This window comes from Galleria mellonella, unplaced genomic scaffold, assembly GCF_026898425.1.
Source record: "Galleria mellonella isolate WM207_F2 unplaced genomic scaffold, CSIRO_AGI_GalMel_v1 utg99, whole genome shotgun sequence".
Taxonomy (NCBI): Eukaryota; Metazoa; Arthropoda; class Insecta; order Lepidoptera; family Pyralidae; genus Galleria; species Galleria mellonella.
Genome location: NW_026442184.1, coordinates 4,266,557 through 4,287,545, shown reverse-complemented (window position 1 = coordinate 4,287,545; position 20,989 = coordinate 4,266,557). Strand labels below are relative to the sequence as shown.

At 32.2% G+C, this 20,989-nt stretch overlaps 2 protein-coding genes and 1 long non-coding RNA gene across 6 annotated transcripts; 2 read left to right on the top strand and 1 right to left on the bottom strand.

The window, feature by feature from the left end:
• The first annotated feature begins 1,749 nt into the window (after positions 1-1,749).
• On the top strand, positions 1,750-4,097 carry LOC128202485 (uncharacterized). The gene is made up of 2 exons (XR_008253809.1): positions 1,750-3,210; positions 3,479-4,097. It is a non-coding gene; the product is annotated as an uncharacterized LOC128202485 (long non-coding RNA).
• Positions 3,952-10,519, bottom strand: LOC113522325 (cytochrome c1, heme protein, mitochondrial). Of its 2 annotated transcripts, none has more exons than XM_031912703.2 (7): positions 10,365-10,519; positions 10,005-10,055; positions 9,193-9,341; positions 7,285-7,411; positions 5,714-5,831; positions 4,848-5,029; positions 3,952-4,589 (listed from the first exon to the last, which is right to left on the bottom strand). In XM_031912703.2, the coding sequence occupies exons 1-7, from the start codon at positions 10,431-10,433 to the stop codon at positions 4,359-4,361; spliced, it is 927 nt and encodes a 308-aa protein (XP_031768563.2). In that variant the 5' UTR covers positions 10,434-10,519; the 3' UTR covers positions 3,952-4,358. The 2 variants fall into 2 exon arrangements, with proteins under 2 accessions (XP_031768563.2, XP_031768562.2); XM_031912702.2 differs by having other exon boundaries at positions 10,350-10,455.
• On the top strand, positions 7,482-19,452 carry LOC113517746 (protein arginine N-methyltransferase 7). Of its 3 annotated transcripts, none has more exons than XM_052903014.1 (9): positions 7,482-7,737; positions 11,461-11,705; positions 12,812-13,057; positions 13,975-14,153; positions 14,695-14,920; positions 15,630-16,405; positions 17,025-17,173; positions 18,114-18,273; positions 19,307-19,452. In XM_052903014.1, the coding sequence occupies exons 2-9, from the start codon at positions 11,492-11,494 to the stop codon at positions 19,415-19,417; spliced, it is 2,061 nt and encodes a 686-aa protein (XP_052758974.1). In that variant the 5' UTR covers positions 7,482-7,737; positions 11,461-11,491; the 3' UTR covers positions 19,418-19,452. The 3 variants fall into 3 exon arrangements, with proteins under 3 accessions (XP_052758974.1, XP_052758973.1, XP_052758972.1); XM_052903013.1 differs by lacking the exon at positions 7,482-7,737 and adding an exon at positions 11,153-11,242; XM_052903012.1 differs by lacking the exon at positions 7,482-7,737 and adding an exon at positions 11,198-11,377.
• Positions 19,453-20,989: the final 1,537 nt, after the last annotated feature.

Genomic DNA, 20,989 nt, shown 5'->3' with positions numbered 1-20,989 from the left:
AATTATATTACTGTCGCTGAATTTAGTGAAAATATAATATTTTATTCAATAATAAGAATTGATAGAGATAGTTTTAATAAATTAATAAAAAAAATTTAAAAAACCCGCTTGTTCTTATTCGAGTTTCCCCAATTTGTTTGAAATGAATTCTGTCATTAAATGACTGATTGATGACTGACTGACTGATTGACAGCCTTTACTAATAAAGTTGTCACTTGCTTCAAGTTTTGACAGTAACAAAACACGATGGTAGACATACAATATGTTTCGATTGCTGAATAAAATAAACCTTACTAAACTCTTACAAATTTTTAACGATTTATGGAAGGACTGTATTATCCCACCAGAATGGAAAATGGATTGTTTGATTCCAGTAATTAAACCCGGTAAAGATCCTACAAATTTCGACTCCTATAGACCTATAACATTGACGTCCTGTGCAGGCAAATTATTCGAACAATTAATTAAACAGCGTTTAGAGTTCTTTATTGAAAGTAATAGTATATTACCATCGAATCAATTTGGTTTTCGCCGTGGATATTCAGCGCGCGAAAGTTTAGCGAACTTCTATGTCGACCTTAGTACTGCTTTGAATAACGATGAATATGTTCTATCTGTTTTTTTAGATGTCGTAGGAGCTTTTAACAATGTAAATTTAACAGTTCTATCTTCGATTTTATCCTCATTTCTTCCAATGAAACTTATCGAATGGATTTATAATTTTCTTAGTAATAGAGAAGTGTATGTTAAAGTAAATAGTAAATTAATAGGACCTAGGTTAAGCTCTAAAGGAGTATGTCAAGGTGGTATTCTAAGCCCGCTACTATATATTTTATATATCTATAAACTTAATTCAATTTTAGGAAACAGTGTGAACAACTTGCAATTTGCCGATGATTTATTAATTTATATAAAAGGAAAGAATATTATTGATATGCAATTAGTGTTAAATGAGTCATTAAAAAGACTTGAGAAATATTTTTCTCTTCTTTCCCTCGATATTAGTTTAACCAAAAGTAAAGTAGTTGTTTTTCATCAAGTTCATAAATATGTTCCATTAATGAATATTATATATAATAATCAAACTCTTCCAACAGACTGTAGCGTTAAATTTCTGGGGGTAATTTTTCATCAAAATTTAAAATGGGATCTATACGTTGATTGCTTAGTAGATCGTGCTTTAAGAGCCACTAATATAATAAGATCTGTAATTGGTCGTAACTGGGGAGCTGATCCTAAAATTATCCTTTTACTTTACAAATCTCTTGTTAGAAGTAATTTTGATTACGCTTTCTTTTGTTATGCCTCAGAACATAAATTAGTAGAAAAACTCGAAAAAATTCAAAATATGAATTTAAGACTTATTTTAGGTGCTATGTATACTTCTCCAATTATCTCAATGCAAGTAGAATGTAATTTGCCTCCTATCCTTCTTCGTTTCGAATACCTAAAACTCAAATTTCTCTTCAAAGTTTTTTCAGTTTCCAATAACTCTCTCATACTCAAATTATTAAATTGCCCCATTTCTATGTTTTTGAATAAAACTATTGTCAATGATTTTAATTTACGAGATGAATATAACATCTATAGTAGTAAGATACTTCCTTGTTATAATGGCCTTTATGAGAGTAAGTTCTGTAAGATCAAAATTGTTATACGTAAAGACATAAAAGAAAAGCACGATATGTATGAGACTTTATCAGAATTTATTGACTACAAGCAGATATATACAGATGGTTCCAAAAATGCACTTAGCACTTCAGTGGCTTTTTACGATTTGTCAAATAGATTTGGTCACGGTTATAAAATTTCAACTTTGGCTAGTATTTACACAGCAGAAGCAAAAGCTATATTTTTAGCATTAGAATACATAGAAAAACAGGTACTATATTCGAAATGGATTATAATTACAGATAGTATGAGTGTTCTTATGGCATTAAAAAATAACACATTCATTTCATCATCAAACTACTTAATTCAAGAAATTCGTAATAAATATTATCATCTCTGTACTATATATGGAAAAGATATTATCTTCATCTGGACCCCTTCACATATTGGAGTGTTTGGGAATGAACAAGTAGACACTTTGGCTAAAATTATTAATTCAAGTGCTGCTCGTGTTCAAGATTTACCCCTTTGTTACTCAGATTGTAGTATTGGAATACATAAAATCGTTACAACTAAATGGGAGGAGCATTGGACTCAAATATTACAGACTAAAGGCAAATGGTACCGCAAAATTAATTGGCGTATTGGAAAACCGTGGTTCTGCAAAGGAAAGGACACAAACAGAAAATTTTACACCAATATTTGTAGATTACGAATCGGCCACGGACTTTTCAACGAACACCTGCACCGAATGGGCATGATCGCTTCCCCATCATGCACATGGTGTAACTCAAATACAGCCCAATCTCTACATCACCTTTTTTTTGATTGCTCTGAATTTGTCATTCAAAGACACATTATGTTTGACGAACTTAGGATTATCTTCAAAAAACCCGAAAATATCCCGCACTCAATCCCGCTTCTCTTAAGATTTCCTTCTTGTTTCAAAGCTATTTTCACTTATATTACTACAACATTCAAGGATCTATAAGAATACTTTTATTGAATTGCAAGACAATGATTTTTTATAATTATTTATTTTTAATTTGATAAATCCACTGGTTTAAGAAAACTCAAGAAAAGATATTTATGAAAATGTACTTACCGGATTTGACAAATGAAATATTGAAGATTATGACAATAATTGAAGCGACATTAGAAAAATAAAATTCCAGACAAATTATCTTTTTGAAGACTAGGCAGCATGGTCTCCGACCTTAGCCTGTTCCAAACGGAACAAACGTACTAAAAAAAAAAAAAACACGATGGTAGATAGAGAAAGAAATATATAAGTACACGTATAGAATATATAAGGATGAAGGTAGTAGTTATTAGCCATCTATAAGTAAACCACTAAAACCATTAGTTTTACGTTACATTCTGTAGGCCTCTAGATAAATCCAATAGATGACTTTAAATACTTTTAATAAAATGGATTTGTCCACCTGTTTCAAAGTATTTGAGACCGTAGTAAAGACCGCAACATACAGTATTTTAGATTACCTTTATATAATCGTAATAGATTTGATGTCGATTACTCGATCGATTTGGTACTGATATCATTATTAGCATTAAAAACTCTTATCATCAAGGGGAAACGTGAGTAAAAATTAGTTTAAATTACCAGTTAGTGTAAACGTTAATTGTCAAAATTTTAATAATTTTGATTATAGGATTTGATGCACTCGGCTGTTATTGAGTGTAATAGTATTGAAGTCCTATTATAACTTTTAACGTTATGTTGGACTTTTGTTTCACTAAAAAACATTACTACAAGCGTGGAAAAACCAGTTATTTTGATTTAAAAACTTCATTTAAAATCGATTGGGATTTTTTTTTATCCGAAAGTACAAAATGTCCTTTCCAGATAAAAAAGGAAAAATAATACAATAGAATGAGGACCTCTTCATTATTTGAAGTAGGCAGAAAAGAAATTTATAGTCTAGCAGCAGTGGCTACCTAGATTATACAACTACTACGCAGGTAGTTACCAAAAGACAACGATTAAGTTGGAAGTCTAGTTGTATGGTAATAAAACTGTAGAATACGGATATATGACAGATCTCAGGAATGGCAATGCAAAAGAGTTATCTTGGATGTCACGGTATATTTCCTGATACAGTGGACGTCATATAGGCGTTAGTGACCACCACCAGATGTATCCTCCGCTTATTTCATTCATCATTTGCATAAAGAAATACACGGTGATTGCTAGCATTTTATATCATTACACAACATTGTCATATATAATTACAAATAAAATACGAAGGAAACCAAAAACAATTGTAACAATATTGATAGGGCTACACAATTGGGTTGAAAATTAAAACACGAGTAAAATTCGATTTTCAATAACTCATTTATTCAACTGTACACTGATTCACAGTTAATCTTTCATGAAACATCACAAGCACAGTATTGCAATTGATCACCTATAATTATTATTAAGTTGCCTGTGCTACAATCAATCGTACGACGGTGAACAATCTCCTCAGTAAAAATACATTAGACGCTATAAATTGAATTGTTCGCAAGTAGACCCGAGCCAGGCGTCTCATATTCTCAATAGAGTTAAACATGGTAACAGAGAAAGCGAAGCAATGATCCTGAACCTCGAGGGAAGAATTAAACATGATGATATATAAAATAAATTAATTTAATTATAAACAAATAACATGTTACTGTGCCTATCGAAAAAAATTGTCTAAAACATTTGTTTTATACTACTGTTTAATTGATGGCTGCGTTTATTTCTTAGAAACGGGTTTGTAGGCTAGTTTTCTCGACTTCATTGTGGTCCACTTGTGTCGCTTGAAGTAGTAGACAATTGCGGCGAGCATAGAGAACATACCAATGACTTTGATGGTCATCAGCCGCCTATCATCCAACTCTGGCTCTGAGCACCATCTCAGGAAAGTGGCCACATCCTTCGCCAATTGGGAAGCTGTCGCAGGAGTACCGTCAGAGTATTCTGCGGCCTGAAAGAGTTTTTATTCAGTGGAGTCACACAATGGCTTTAAGTGTTGTTTGTGCAATTTGTGTAATTTGTGCTTGGAATAGAAATTGTGGCCTTTACTATGTTATTTTGACAGGACATTTTACTCAGTACATATAAATTCAACGTGGCAGGAAGTATATTACCACTAACTCTCGGATTAATATGGTTTGAAAACTAATTCAGTGTTATATATCACTAATACACGTAATAGTAGGTATGCTTATAATAGTTTTCTTACCTCATTAAATAGGACTTGTGCCATAGAGATGGCACCTCCTGGGAAGTATGGGTTGTAGTTTTGTCCCTCCCGGAGGATTACGCCAGCGGGTGCGTCCATGTATCCAGTGAGGAGTGCGAAAATGTAGTCCTCACCACCCTTGCGCCCAGAGCAAATCAACGATAGATCCGGTGGGTATGCACCTGTAATTATTAGTTAGTAATTAAAATATGGAAGAAAATTTCTCCAGGGGATGAGTTATTATTTGACGACACTACATTTGCTGTTGTAATAGAAACTATAAATCACTATTAGTCACAGCAAGATGCTTCATAATGATTTGTTACATCAAATTAATCAGCTGGTCTTTAAAAATACATAGTTGCATCAAAGTGATGTATGATGCCACATATGACATGACACCATAGAGAAATAGAACACCTAGAACACCATCTATCTACCTATAAAGATGAATCCATGCAAATAAGCTTATGAATAATTAATTTTTAAAGGGACATTCACACAGTGCTGTTCTCAGACAGGATGGGCTGGGATAGGTTATAGAAGAATATTGCATATACTTTACTTAAGTTGCCTTAAATGTCGTATGGACTAACTAGTAAGCAAAAACTTTTGTACATTATTAACATGAAAGTTGTATGAGATGAGTTACAGAAGTGGATGAAATTAGAAATGTATATAAATGGCCTTTGATATTCAGTTCTCTGCTTATTCTGTAGAGAATATAGCGTCAAGATAGATACGGTTGAAAGTTACAACAACAATAAAAGAAAACAAATCGATAATCTAGCTTCTCATTATTAAAAAAAGTTCTTATTTTTTTTTTAATATACATTCTTAATTTTTGTGAAATCGTTTTTCTTTACCGTTATTGGCAGCGCGAGCAGCATTTTCATTGGGATACGGCGACGGGAAGTAGTCAGATAATTTGCCAGGTCGCTCGAAGTAATTGCCTTGTTCATCAGGACCATCCCTGATCATAACCTAGGAACCAAACATAATCGTCTTGGATTAATAACATCTAGACAGCCTCTTCATAAATGCTTGGATATAAACAGACCAACTTCTTTTTAAATGGCGTGTTTTAAAATTGTAGTGATCTTGTAATTGGTGACTGTTATCTTAAAAAATATCAATTAATATATTTATTTTAATTACGATTTGAATAATATACCTTTAGACTTTGTTATGCCCTTATAAGAAAAAAAAAAAAACATTTGAAATTATGAACATTCAGTATAAGAAAACTAAATTAAGTGACAAATTTTTATGTCGTTTTTTGGGATTTGACTATTCCTCATTAGGTTATTACATAATAGTGTTATACTTTCTTTTAACATAATTACAGCTGAATCTCTCTCAATAAAGAGATAATGACTGTCTTCTCCTTCTGGACTATATAATTAACAACTTCCACTGCACAATGGTAAATATGTCGTTATGCGTAAATGAAGTTTCTGGTTCAGTCAAAGTTTGACCAGATTAGGGTAAAAAAAATTCTAATGGTGATACAGCATTGAACATGATTATCGCGACATTTGTCGTTACCTCTTAAAATTAAAAGGGTCGATTAAAAGGGTTTACAACTTATTAGGCATAATTAACAATTCATTAACATCAAAGTTTGCGGGTCTCTTGATAATCGTAGGATATTTTTTTTATACAACTTAGAATGGCAAACAAGTTGACGGCCCACCTGATGGAAAGTGGTAACCGTCGCCTATAGACATGAGCAGTACCATGGAAATAACAGAGTATACTGTTTCACCCATGATACTCCCCATGCGTTGCCATTTCTGAGGACTCAGGTGTTATTCCTCTGTACCCTGTAAATTTACGCCATATTCCACCCTTCAAACCGAAACACAGCCATGCAAACAGAACTGCTTCACGGTAGAAACACGAATGGGACAGAGGTACTCAAGCAATCGATTTTTGTACAAAGTCTCCCTCTGGATATTATAGTCTAGAGGTGGTTTGACACATTGAGTGTATTGTAATTATATTCCTCTGTCGCCTCTTACGATATTTCAAAACTGATTCACATTACGCAAGTCCAGGTGTTATGCTGATGCTCCGCAATAAAAAAAAAACATTCTAAATGATAATGTTGGGCTTGGTGTTTTTCCAGAATGTGCTAAATGTAAGCTTCATACAAATTTTACAGCCACTAATCCTTATGGCAGTTTTATAGCTCGGCAAAACCATTGATTTGGCATAATGAGAACGGAACTATAAGGATGAAAACATTCTGGCATTATAAGGAAAGATTTTTAAGTACCTAGTATATCTATAAATTAGTCAATTATTTGTCTTACTTGGCATGTGAAAGATACAGTTGGGTGTATGTTGAAGAAATATTTAGGGTATTTTATTATTATTTATTAATAGTATAAATAACTACTAGGTAGTATATTGAATTTTTCGAGTAACTTACCTCTGCTGCTTCGGCTTTTGCCGCCTCTTCACTATGGGTTACACCGACAAGGTTTCGGAATGCGATGTACTGCAGGGAGTGACACGCTTTGCACACCTGTTTGTACACTTCGTAACCGCGGCGAATACTGTACAAAAAAAATATCAACATTATCTATATGTACTTTGTAGTATATAGTTCTATAACAGTCATATCTTAAATTTGATAAGAAGTGCTGTGATTGCCCGCTTTATTAATTAATAATTAATAAACAAGCATTTTACTAATAATTTACGGAACTAAAATATATTCTTATTTTGCTAGCCGTATATAGAAATTAAAAGTGGCTTAGTTTCACTACATGAAAGATAAACGCTGAAGAATAAGTGACCAATATATCTACAAATAAGCAAACTGAAGAGGCAATGAACTGGCTGTATAGCTCAACATATCGCAGGATGTCAGTGGATGCAGGTAGCCATTTTTTATAGATAAGAGATCGTTAATATATTGGAGGATCGGAACCATATTTCGCAGTAATTATATGCAGCAGTGGATAATGGTCAGGTAGACTTTTATTCACTAAATTTAAATGTTAAACATTTAAATTTAGTAAATAAAAGTAACAATAAAATTAACAACTTTGTCACACTTTAGTAACAAATCTAGAAAGAAAAATCTTATAAATAAATCACAAACAGTTTAACTTATATTAACTTTGCAGCAATGAACAAAATTTAAAAGTGCTTTTGTTATTTTGTAAGTAATAACCAAAGAAAACAAAGTAAGCAATGTAACATGTGATATACAGGTGATAATCTTAAAAAGTACTTTGACCTTTACTGTTTTCATAATAATAAATGAAGAAATGAAAATGTTTGGAGTATCTTTAACTTATATAAGTTAAAGATGAATGTATATTAGTTAAAAGATGAATGTTATTTAGTTTATAAACTACACACTAAAATTTATACAATACATTGGACAAACTTTTATCTGCACTATATTTGAATAACAAAAGAAAAACAACAAATACAGTTTTAATATATTAACAAGGAAAGGTGTATATTTAATTGTTTGTATTTATAATAAGTTTGCTATTGTAATCTTATGGAGGAAACAATAAAGGGTATCTATCTATATTTAATTAATAACATAATCCTATGCCTTGTCTATGGGCCAGGTTTATAACAGAATGATATTCTAGGTAGAACAAAAAAAAAAAAAATGCAGAGGAAAACAAAAATAATGGGGAAATGCTCTAAGAGAAGTGACTGGTTCCACTTGGAGAAGGAATGTCAAAGACAGAGAAATTTGGTAATCTCTAGAGAAGAACTTTGTTGGAAGGCAAGTTGTAGAGGATAAATAAAATAATACTGATACTTTTGTGTGAGATGATATTCAATACAATAGATAATATAGATTGGTTTTTGACCAAAATAAGCTATGGTTCTATTAGAGATATTTCACAGAACATAATACCATCTTGTATAATAAAACTGTAATTTATAAAGATGTAACTTTTAAATACAATATTTTTGTTTCATTGTCATAACTTTCATTTGACACTTCATAGATACATTATATTAGATATATAATAGATAGATTATATTTTTACATATTTGTATATAATTAATATATATGAATGATACTTAATGATATATATTATATATATATATATATATATATATATATATATATATATATATATATATATATATATATATATATATATATATATATATATATATATATTATATTAAGTTTGCTTTTAAATTAAATTTTGAGTTTTTAAAATTAAATATTAAAAATTCTCTGTTACATGACCCTAACAAATAAAATCAATATTCTTAAGTAATTTCTTCTAACTAAAAGTCTATTTTAATTAAGATTATTTCTATTGTAATTTCCATTAAATTTATGCTTTACCTGGCATGATCAAGTGACTGGAACCAGCCATTGTGAGACCATGGCTGGTGGGCAGGGTGTGCTTCACCCTCAGAGGCCTGCACTGATTGCTCCAGAGCAAAGAGCAAGGCTCCTACACCTCCGCCCACAACACCCAGGGTGGACAATAGCTATAAAAATCAATTTGTCATATTTATGACAGATTACATGAAGCTAAAAAATTGGGAATTAAATCCTATACTACACCACCTTGCCAGTGTGGAAATTGTAGTATAAAATCATGATTTTTCTTCAGGATTACTCCTGTTGTGGCCATAGTTGTAATTTTTACAGAAACATCTTGGTGATTACAATCCTCTAAATTTTTTATATTTTTCATAACACTTTTCTATAATACTCATCTAGAAAATAAGTTGAGCCTTTCTTAAATCTGACCAATAAAATATATAATTATATAAGTTTTTCTTCTTTAATGAATAAAAATTAAACTGTTCATTGAAATAAATCTAATTTATCATACTGAATTGATACACAAAAAGCTAGTACTTTTTTATAAATTATTATTTAAATCCTCACCAGTTTTGCTCTTTTATGATATTAAAAAAATAATAATGATAATTTTTTAAACAAGGTAACAATAATATTTGATTTAAATTAAATTTAAAATTAGTTACACAATATATTTATGTAAATATATTTTAATAATAATTAAAGACTTTTAATATTATCTCAGATGTTCTATTTCAGTAATGTTGAAAGAAATAACAAAAATTTTGATTATGCTAGTAATTAAAAATAAGATTTTGAGTGAAAATATATATATATGTACTTACCAATTTTCTGTTTCTTGTCCATCCGTGAGTACTGGTGGACAGCTGACAAACCTGCAATATATGATCTTCATTAGATTTGTTATGTACTTGTTACATAATGCTGGATAGGTTATCACTTTATATATATATATAATTAAATTCACCGATGCACTTGTCTAAGTTTTGTATTCTCCTTCGTTTATTTAGTAGTCTAAAGTTACGTAAAACGTTGAATATATGAATAAATTGATAAAATACACCCATATTCGAACCACCCTTTAGCCAATAGAATTACTCAAATTATTAACATATATGAAAGTTGAGCTGCAATTTATTATAATATTTAGCATTTAGATTATTGCTTACAGTGATTTTTAGTACCTGAGGAGTAACTAAGCCATAATTTTTCAAAAGACGTGCCCCACAAATCCTACCGACGGTGGCCGCCATGATAGTAAAACGTCGTAATGAAAGACGAACGAGCGAATGACATCTACAATATAACTGCCATTAATAAAAAACTATCTCATAATTAATCTGGAACACGATATGTATATTATTTAGTTATGTAAAATAAATTAAATTTTCGTATATTCACTAAATATAGAAATCTTGATTAAACGTTAAAATGACATATTTAATGACAGCAACGATTTACTACAATAATAATTATAAAAAAATATCTGGCTATTCAAAATATTTAGCTAGAAATTTTATATAATTTTGGAGCTAAAAAATGGCAAAATATTAAACCAGTTGCTAAAATTGAATATTAAGTATTGTATCCGTAATTTTTTATTTATTTAGTTTGTTTCGTTTGGATTTGATAACAAATTATAGTATACGAAACTCTTTACAAATATAACTATTTTTAAAGTACATAGGTGAGTAAATATTATTGAACAAAAATCAAGATGTATGATGTGATCAAGTTGTTATTTAACTAGTTACATAAAAAAATAGGATTTTTTTTATTTGATTAGATTATCATGACTTATTAGAGACATTATCTTAAAAATATATTATTAGCATCTATTTAATTATTATACAAGTGATAAACAAAAAATAGATACCTATCTATGTAGGTATAATTTACAAAACCTCAAAACCCTAAGAACAAATAAAACTACTAGTCAAACTATCAAATTATTGTTAGTCATATTGTCAGTCATATGTCAGTCTGTCCATTCAACCACTTATGTCTTTGAATTTTGAATGTTCTTTGATTTTCATTCCATTCATCTTAGGTTATTTTTTAGGTACATTAAAATTATAAATAATTAAAAAAAAATTAAATATTTTTTAAAAACTGCTGTGTAATTATATATTTGATTAATGATTATAAAGTACAGTGTAAGGCTGGGTAGTTTTTTTCTCAATTCAACACTTAAAAGGTGTTGTGCTTATTTGTAAATAAAATACCGGTATAGGTTATTTCTAAATTTACAATTTTGTGTAAAGAATATTTTTTTATTAGGGTGAGATCATTTTCTCAGTCAGAAGATAGAATGCAAGTGTTTACACAGAAGAAGAACCCCATAACCGGTAGTACAGAGTGGGACGTTCAACATGAGGATTATGATTATCATCAGGAGATCGCGCGGAGCGCTTTTGCCGATATGTTGCACGACACTGAGAGAAACAAGAAGTATTATAGAGCTTTGCAGTTGGCTATAGAAAGAATGCATAAAGATGGAAGGAAAGCCAATGTTTTGGATATAGGTGTGAATTTTGCTCTTTTTTTTCTAACAAACCAGCAATAAAAATAATTTATGGAGTTTGAAATTGTTTCAATACGAACATTTTTAATACTAATAATCAGAGTATGTTTTGCTACAAAGATACATCTATTTATTTATCCATTAAATTTTGCTAAATTCAGTGACTTAGAACAATCCCCTACTACAGTTTTTAGGGGGAGCTCTATAATCAGCAGAGGGTTGTGAATGGCTGAAATAGTGTAATAGAATATTATATAGGTTTTATATCTTTTCTGTTTTCTTAATTTCAATTTAGTTGTCTTTTTGATATAATATTTAATATAATTTGTGTTTTAATCCTTATTTTGTTAAGGCTTCAGTTACCTGTTTCACTATTCCAGCTTCATGGGTTATATTTGTATATAAGATTTGTAAAGTTAGTTAGTATATATATTTGTATTTGCTATTGCTAGGTTATCTCAGTGTTACATTAATATTTTCATCATATAAACAAATGCCAACTTGGGTATTGGTCTTCATTTAAATTTGTATAAGCATTTAGCATCACTAAGTAATAAATATTCAGCATTTAGATTTTCATATGTTTAATATTAGTGGAATGTAGGTGGTTGTAATATTCATCACAGGGAGACTTTGTACAAAAGTTGTTTGTTTGGGCATGTCTGTTCCATTCGTGTTTCTACTGTGAAGCAGTTGTGTTTGCATGGCTTCTTTGGTTTGAAGGGTGGGATATGGCAGTAAATTTACAAAGCACAGAGAAATAACACCTGAGTTCTCAGGATTGGCTATGCATGGAGGTATTATGGGTGAAACAGTACACTCTGTTATGTCCATGGTACTGCTCATGTCTATAGGTGACAGTTACCACTTTCCATTTATTAATAGGTGAAAATAAATTTTTGTATAAATGAAAATTTGATTTTTATTTTATTGTAGATCCCCAGCTTTTGCTGTGTACACTCTAAAGATACAATGTACACAGAAACCAATACCCGAAGGATATAATAGATGATAGTGTCATAGATTTTTCTGCCTAAAAAACCCATCTGTCAATAATAATATAGTAGATGATTTAGATTATAACCAGTTACATATTTTAATTTACAGGTACAGGAACAGGGTTACTATCAATCATGGCAGCAAGATGTGGAGCTGATTCTATCACAGCATGTGAGGCATTCAAGCCAATGGCTGAGTGTTGTGCAAAAATTTTAGCTTGCAATGGTGTAGCTGATAAAATTACTCTCATACCAAAAAGATCAACTGAAATGACAGTAGGTGAAAATGGAGACATGAAAGAAAAGGCTAATATTTTAGTTACAGAAGTATTTGATACAGAATTGATTGGAGAAGGTAATAAGGAATACAGTTGAACACATATTTTTGTCTATGCCTTATGCATATTTTATTATATTTTGTCATGCTTATTATCTTATCTTTGCCTTTGATGTCAACATTATAAAACTTATTGCATGTCCATCTGCAGGGGTCTTTTCTACTTCTTCTGCTTTATTCTATCTATCTATATATATCTGTCATGCTTTTCTGCTTAATATGGCTTTTCATAATGCCATCAGTTTAGAGATATAATAATAGTTGTTGTTTAAATTTGTTGGTTTATGTATTTATAGTTTTAAAAACAAATGAGATTTTTCATTATTTAAAGTATTTAGAAAAGTAGTAGAATTTAGAAATTGAAGTAACTTGTTATTAAAAATAGTTTTTTAGTACTCTGTCTTATCTATGTTTGCAACTTCAGATGAATATTTGAATTTTATATCAAGATATAATAGGCCCTTTATGAAATAGATAGATCAAGTGGGGGCCAACAGCTTTTAATCTTATATTTCTTGCTTTATTTGTTTTCATAATACATCTTAGCTATGCTATGCTGTTCCCAGTGAACCTTAATTTCTATATAATGTATAATTATGTATATTAATACTTTGTCTTATAGAATTAAATAATGCAATGTTTTTTTTTTATGCAACTTAGAATAATAAACACCCTGATGACCCACTTGATGGAAAGTGGTAACCGTCGCCTATAAACATGAGCAGTACCATCGACATAACAGAATATACTATTTTGCCTATGATGTCTTCCATGCGTTGCCATTCCTGACGACTCAGGTGTTATTCTTCTGTATCCTGCAAGTTCACTGCCATTGTCCACCCTTCAAACCTAAACAACTGCTTCACAGATAAAAACAAATGGGACAGAGGTGTCCAAGCAAACGACGTTTGTACAAAGTCTTCCTTTGTTCACAGGTGCCCTTTCTACATTTTCCCATGCTCACAAATACCTTCTAGAAAAAGATTGCATAGTGGTTCCTGACTCTGCAGTGATTTATGTACAAGTGGTCGAATGTCCTACTATGCAGAAATGGAACAAACTGAATGATTTAGCAGATGAAGAATTGGAGAATGTCTTGAGAACACCACAAAAGGTACTTTACTTTTAGTTCACTTTATCCTAGTACAGTTATAAATCTCTGAATAGGAGAGATATCCAGGTTCTCTGTAAGAGATTGCTTTTAGCGATAAGGCTTGTATAATCACATTCTGTATTAATACTCCTTGTATACATCTTTATTGTGCACAATAAAGACTTTATTATTATTACATATTAATATCCTTCAGACCTGTCTACTGATAACTCAAGTTCTAATTTTTGTAGAGGCTTCAGTACACCTGAGTTACTTTGCCAGCCACATAGGGAATGTCTGAATGTTAGGTTTGTCAATTCAATATAAGCTATATAAAAAATTGGTCTGGAAACTTCCTAAAAAACGAGTATACATTTTCAAGACTGGAGAAGAAATTGCGACAGCCATGAATGAAATTATTAGTATTACAGTTTTTTTTATTGCTCTTAAGATTCGAACTGTGTATTTGGACATTTATACTATGTTGATGTTTATTGAATGAAACACTTTTTATTGCTATTTTACACTTCCTTATGTAACAATATGTTTTTATAAATTACAGATGAAAGACTGCGCTGGTTCCGCTGCAGTGCACGACATTCAGTTGTCTCAGCTCCCCCGTCAAGCATTCCGCGAGCTTTCAGAGCAAATTCCTGTATTCTACTATGATTGGTCGGGGCGTACTCCAATAGATATGAAGAGAACAGTTAAGCAGCAGTTTGCTGTGACTAATACTGGACGCGCACAGATGGTTTTTATGTGGTGGGAGCTGAATATGGACACTGAAGGTACATGTTAGTTGTAGCTCACGGCTTTATCATGTGTTGGGATATCTCGATTGACCGGAATAAATAGTTGTTTTTTTTTTCAATAGGTGAAAATGGAATGGTAACAACGCCTGCGCTATTGGTATACACTGGCGGGGTACCAGTGATAGATGATAGGTGAGGATGAAAGCAGGTCAGTTAGCCCATCGTGACGAATTCTACTAGAATTAACCACAATGGTTTCCAGGGAGAAACACGTGGAGGTCGACTTGATAGGGTATATTGTTAGCAATGGGGCTGTTAGAAACCTCTTACTAACAATCCTTTTTCCTCCGAAATAAATAGTAACCCATTTCCTCTATTCCATATAGTACGCGTATACCAAATTTCATGACAATTGGTAGACGCCAAAAGGTAACAAATAAAGGAAACTCACTTTTACATTTATGATATTAATAAGGATTAGCATAAATTATTGTAGCATACTGATTAATTTATGTTTGAATTATTCAAACGTAAATGTGAGTATGAACTAATATGATATGTTTAAATTATTTTCTATTGTAGCTCTGGTAATCATTTTAATGTATGTAATTTTGTTTGTGTGTGTGTGTGTGTGTTCACTACTACAATCTTTTGGAGGATTCAATGAAGAGTATATATTTATCTACCTAAGAATAGTTTTATGTGTTCCTTAGAAATTATGTATTGTTTTTTACTTTAATTCCAGGAAAGATATGTCTCAGCTGTGCACCATGGTGGACTCATACTGATGCTGATGTGGCATCAGAAAGACCACAAGACACAATACCCTGGCGGGATCACTGGATGCAAGCAGTCTATTACTTTCCACAAGAGCTAACTTTAAAGAAAGATACCGAAGTCACTTTGATATCATGCCAAGATGAATATTCACTATGGTTTTATTTAGAAGATGAAAAATCAAAATATAAAAATTACAAAAGGCCAATATGCGAGTGTGGCGTTCACATGGCATTATCAAGAACACATGTGTCATATTTAAACGACGGTAGGCGGAGTAAAAAGTTTTTATCACAGTTGAGACAGGAAATTGGAAAGGAATCAGTTGTTCTAGATCTGAACGGAAGCAGTTTTATGGGTTTGGCCGCGGCGAAATTTGGCGCGAAACAAGTATACATTTATGAGACTCTGAATCTAAATGTTGGCATTTTGATTGATTATATCAATGAGAATAGTTTAAATAATGTTACAATTGTACCCAATATAGACGACAGTATTGTTACCCAAGTGACAAATGTCATATCGGACCCGAATTTTAGTAATGCCTTGTTGCCGTGGGAGAATTTGAAAATGGCGTATATTTTGTATAAGTACAATAGTAAATTAAGGAGCGATGTGTCTATTACACCCGAGGGATGTGAGCTTTGGGGAATGCCTGTGGAATTTCAGGATTTGCACAAGATTCGTATACCACTGGATAAATGCGAGGGAATAGATATGACCACCTTTGATAATCTCGTTGAGGTTTGTATTGTATTATTTTAAACTTTAAGAAAAAGCTGTGAGGTATATTTTAGAACAATAGTAATTCGCATAGAACATTTTGACAAACATTAATGAAAAAAAAATGTTAACGCTAAAGTATAAAAAAGAATCAAATTAAATTACTAAAATTTGTATAAGCCATAGATTTAGTATAACATATTACGTAATTTAAGGTATAAGCCAAATTTGTAGATTCCTCCAAAGTCAGTCTTGTAAAATGTTGCCATTGTAGCTTTTATAATAATATTTTTTTTTTTACATCTAAAGAGAAATTTTCAAATATCATCAATAATTTCTAGTATCGTCATTCCTAATGATTTGTTCATTTATACTCAAGTATGTTGACTTGCTGTGTGGTTCCGGCATAGAATAGGCCATCCCCTTCCTTTCCCGTGGGTGTAGAAGGAGGCGACTAAGGCAGGGCGAGGGATAGGCAGCAGCGTCCCTCTTAAAACATTTCTAAAACCTAACTGTGGTTGCCAATCTACCTGCCAAGCGTGGCAACTATTGGCAAAATCCCCAAAAGGGGAGGCTTATGTTCAGCGATGGACAGTTAAAGGCTGACTGTGTTAATATAGCTAAATTTATTTTGTTATAGAGCTCTCGAATAATAAGCGACGCGGATATCGAACCGCAGCCATTGTGGGAGTATCCCTGCAAGAGTCGGGGGCTGCCGAGGAAACTTCTAGAAATCGACATGCGAGTGTTACAACCAACATATGCTACGAACGACATCCATCCAATACTGTAAGATAATATTACTTTAACTATACAGTAACCAAGTATATTTGCAGTATATATATTGTTACGATATAGTATTATATTTATTATATTAAAGTTACAATTCTATATAAATATTGTAACTAAAATATATACTATATATACATATTTATTATTTTTTCGGTTGAAACACGAATGGGACAGAGGCACCCAAGCCTCTGTCCCATTCGTGTTTCAACCGTGAAGCAGTTATGTTTGCATGGCTGTGTTTCGGTTTGAAGGGTGGGATATGGCGTGAATTTACTGGGTACAGAGGAATAACGCATGAGTCCTCAGGAATGGCAACGCATGGGGGGTATCATGGGCGAAACAGTATACTCTGTTATTTCCATGGCACTGCTCATGTCTATAGGCGACGGTTATTACTTTCCATCAGGTGGACCGTCAGCTTGTTTGCCATTCTAAGTTGTATTAAAAAAATATATATATATAAAAAAACCTTAATTCGTCCGTCACTGTCCAGAGAAATTCAATATATAGATATCGGATCGGTATCCATATTCCCCATGCCTAGTTACAAGTTAGTATAATATGTAATTAAATTTATATCTTCGTCTTAGTAATATAAAATTGTAACGATGTCTGTACATGGAAGACATTAAAAAAAAATTGATATCAGGGATCTTTATAAGATTAATAGATGTCAATTATCAACCATCACGATGTCGCCCATATCGGTTGGATATCTCTTTACAAATATGTTAAAAGACTGTTGTCTAATAATAGATAGATTACAAACTTTTCAAATATTTATTAATGGAATATATATATATATATATATATATATATATATATATATATATATATATATATATATATATATATATATATATATTTATTTATTTCTTTCTTTCTTGTAACTAACATATATAGATATTTCATACTACTCAATGAGGTTATTTTTCAGTGACACTGACTGTGACGAAGTACAATCAATAAATGGGTTTGTGCTGTGGATGTCATGGACAGTTGGCGGGAAACAGATAAGCGCGGGTCCGCAAGAGTGGCCCGCTGTCGGCGAGAGGGTGCAGTGGGACATGCACACTAGGCAGGCGGTTAAAATACTGGTGAGTTTCATTTAGGCTTAAATAACGGCCTTGTTTGAGCAATCATAGTGCAGAATGATTCGCTAGACTGCCTGATGTACGTAAATTTCGGCAACGTGAATCGAGTTTAGCTTTTCTGCGCTAAAGTTTCTGTCCCTCTAGACAAGTGGTAAACGAATTCATCGATGGAATCGTTATCAAAAGCGAGTCCATGAGTTAGAATGAGACATCCGACGTTGCTATCTCATTCTATCTCACGCTTGCCACTTATCTAAAGGGCCAGAGGGCCTACCATGAAATGTTTTTCCAAATTTCGGAGCCAAACGAAATAGAAATTTGATCTTAAAATTACATAATACATGCCGTTTGGAAATATAAAAAAAAGGTTAAAATATTGTTCCTTTTGACTTTTATGATAGGATGTATGACGAACGAAATGTTAAACTCCATTTATTGGTCCGGTTTTGGTATAAACAAAAACACGAAATTGAGTCCGAAATTTCGGAATTTCATTTCATGGAAGACCCGCTGATTTCGTTTCGATTTAATCGATGATAGGTACGATGTTATGTATGTAATGCAGATTAGCAATCCCTTTGCCAGCAATATACTCTATCAGGTCGACCTCCACGCGGTTCTTTCGGGAAAAAATCATGATTGATTTATTATTGAAATTGTCACAACTAACTGACCTGCTTCATCATCATCGATCATCATTCATTGGTACCCCGCCTGTGTATACCGATAGCGCAGGCGGGGTTACCTTTTCATTATCATCCATTAAAAAAAAACCTTGTGTACCTTGAGTACTTTGAGATCATGATATAAGTTTGTATTAGTGATGATGATTTATAACAACAGTGCCGACTTATGCCAGTGGATGATACACAGATGTTTCTAGGGACTCATGGACAGAGGCCTTTTGTACATGGTTTTCTCTATCTCGTAAAGGAATTTGGCATGAAGAAAGATCGATGGTATTATATGATTTAAAGTATAACACACTGGTGTAGATTATGTTCGGATAGTAAAATAATTTTCTTTTTTTTTTCAGAAAAAAGCGCATGAAGCTGGCAGTACAGACACGTGGAGCTCACAGATAGCCTGCGATCTGGAGAAAGGACAATTCAATGTTGATATAAAACTCAATATTAATGACCAATAATATTTATGTACTTATTAAACTATTTATTTCGTTTCTTTCACCTTTCAAAGTTATAGAATACCTAAAAAACATGATCCGAATTAGTTATTTTTTGCATTCATATCTTAACTGTTTGTTAATTTATCACGAGTACATGGCTAAAGGATTTTAACAAATTTCTTATAAACGAATAGTTTATATATATATATATAAACGAATGGCTTAAAGATGGCGTATATTTACCAGAATAGGTCGAATAATACCAAATAATAATGTTTTTATAAATAAATTTCAACTACCATATGGACAAAGTCGCGGACACAGCTAGTATATTACAAGGTCTAACTACAGTTAGATGTGCTCGAATAGTAAATTACGAGCGATGTTAATTTTTTTGTACCCGACTGTACCGCAGCGTGAAGTAAAATTCCATCGTGACTGTACCCAAGTTCCACCTACCGCAGCACGCTACGAAAAACGACGACTTTGTAATTCCACGGCCGTAGCGGCAGCGTGCGGTTTTTGTATGCCAATTCACGCAACTGCCCTCCCCATTATCGTGGTATGCTGCTCACACGATTAATTAATTATTTATGGCTTATTAGAAAATCAGCGGATCTATCTGTACGGCTGATAAGTATCGGATATGGCTTTATCTGTGTTTAAAACTCTGATTTCATTATCGGTAAGTACGTGCCATGTGTAAACTGTATAATGTATGGTTTTTAAGGGTTCCGTATCGAAATGCTACAAAAGTATCTTTATAGTGCTACCTCAGATTACACTATATCTCAGCAATTACTAATTTGGAGAACATTTGAATGATTTGATTTGAAATAGTTTTAGATATTGTTGGCTCTCATACTGCAAACAAAATAATATGAAAAATATTTTTTATTATAATTTTTACGTGAGATTTCAAGAAAGGGTATTCAAAATTTTGCGAAGCCTCTTACGACACGTACAGAAAAGGAAGGGGTGGCCTATTCTATGTCGGGACCATACGACGACACATAAATAACATAGTTTATGAGAAATTATCAAAAAAAAAGGAAACTTAAAAATAAACTTGAGTTCATTAATATTATTTAAAGAAATGAATAATATTGTTACTAATATTTCCGTTCCCCGTACTATATGTGAACTAACGATACTTAGCACAATTTAAAATTTTAAGTCGAGTCTAGTTGTTGAGATATTAGCGCTGTGGTAAACAGACGGACGGATAAAGTTGCACCATAAAGTTTCCTTTGTATCATATAGGTAGGGAACCCTAAAAAAACACCCGGGAAGTACTTGTATAGAGCCTGTATAATACCTATATTGAACTTGATAGAACGATTTCTACTCGTATACTGGACTTATTAATTTTTTATAGATCTTGATCGATTTACCAGAGGGAGCCTTTGTACAAAAGTCGATTGCTTGGGTACCTCTGTCCCATTCGTGTTTCAACCGTGAAGCAGTCGTGTTTGCATGGCTGTGTTTCGGTTTAAAGGGTGGGATATGGCGTGAATTTACTGGGTACAGAGGAATAACACCTGACTTCTCAGGAATGGCAACGCATGGGGGGTATCATGGGCGAAACAGTAT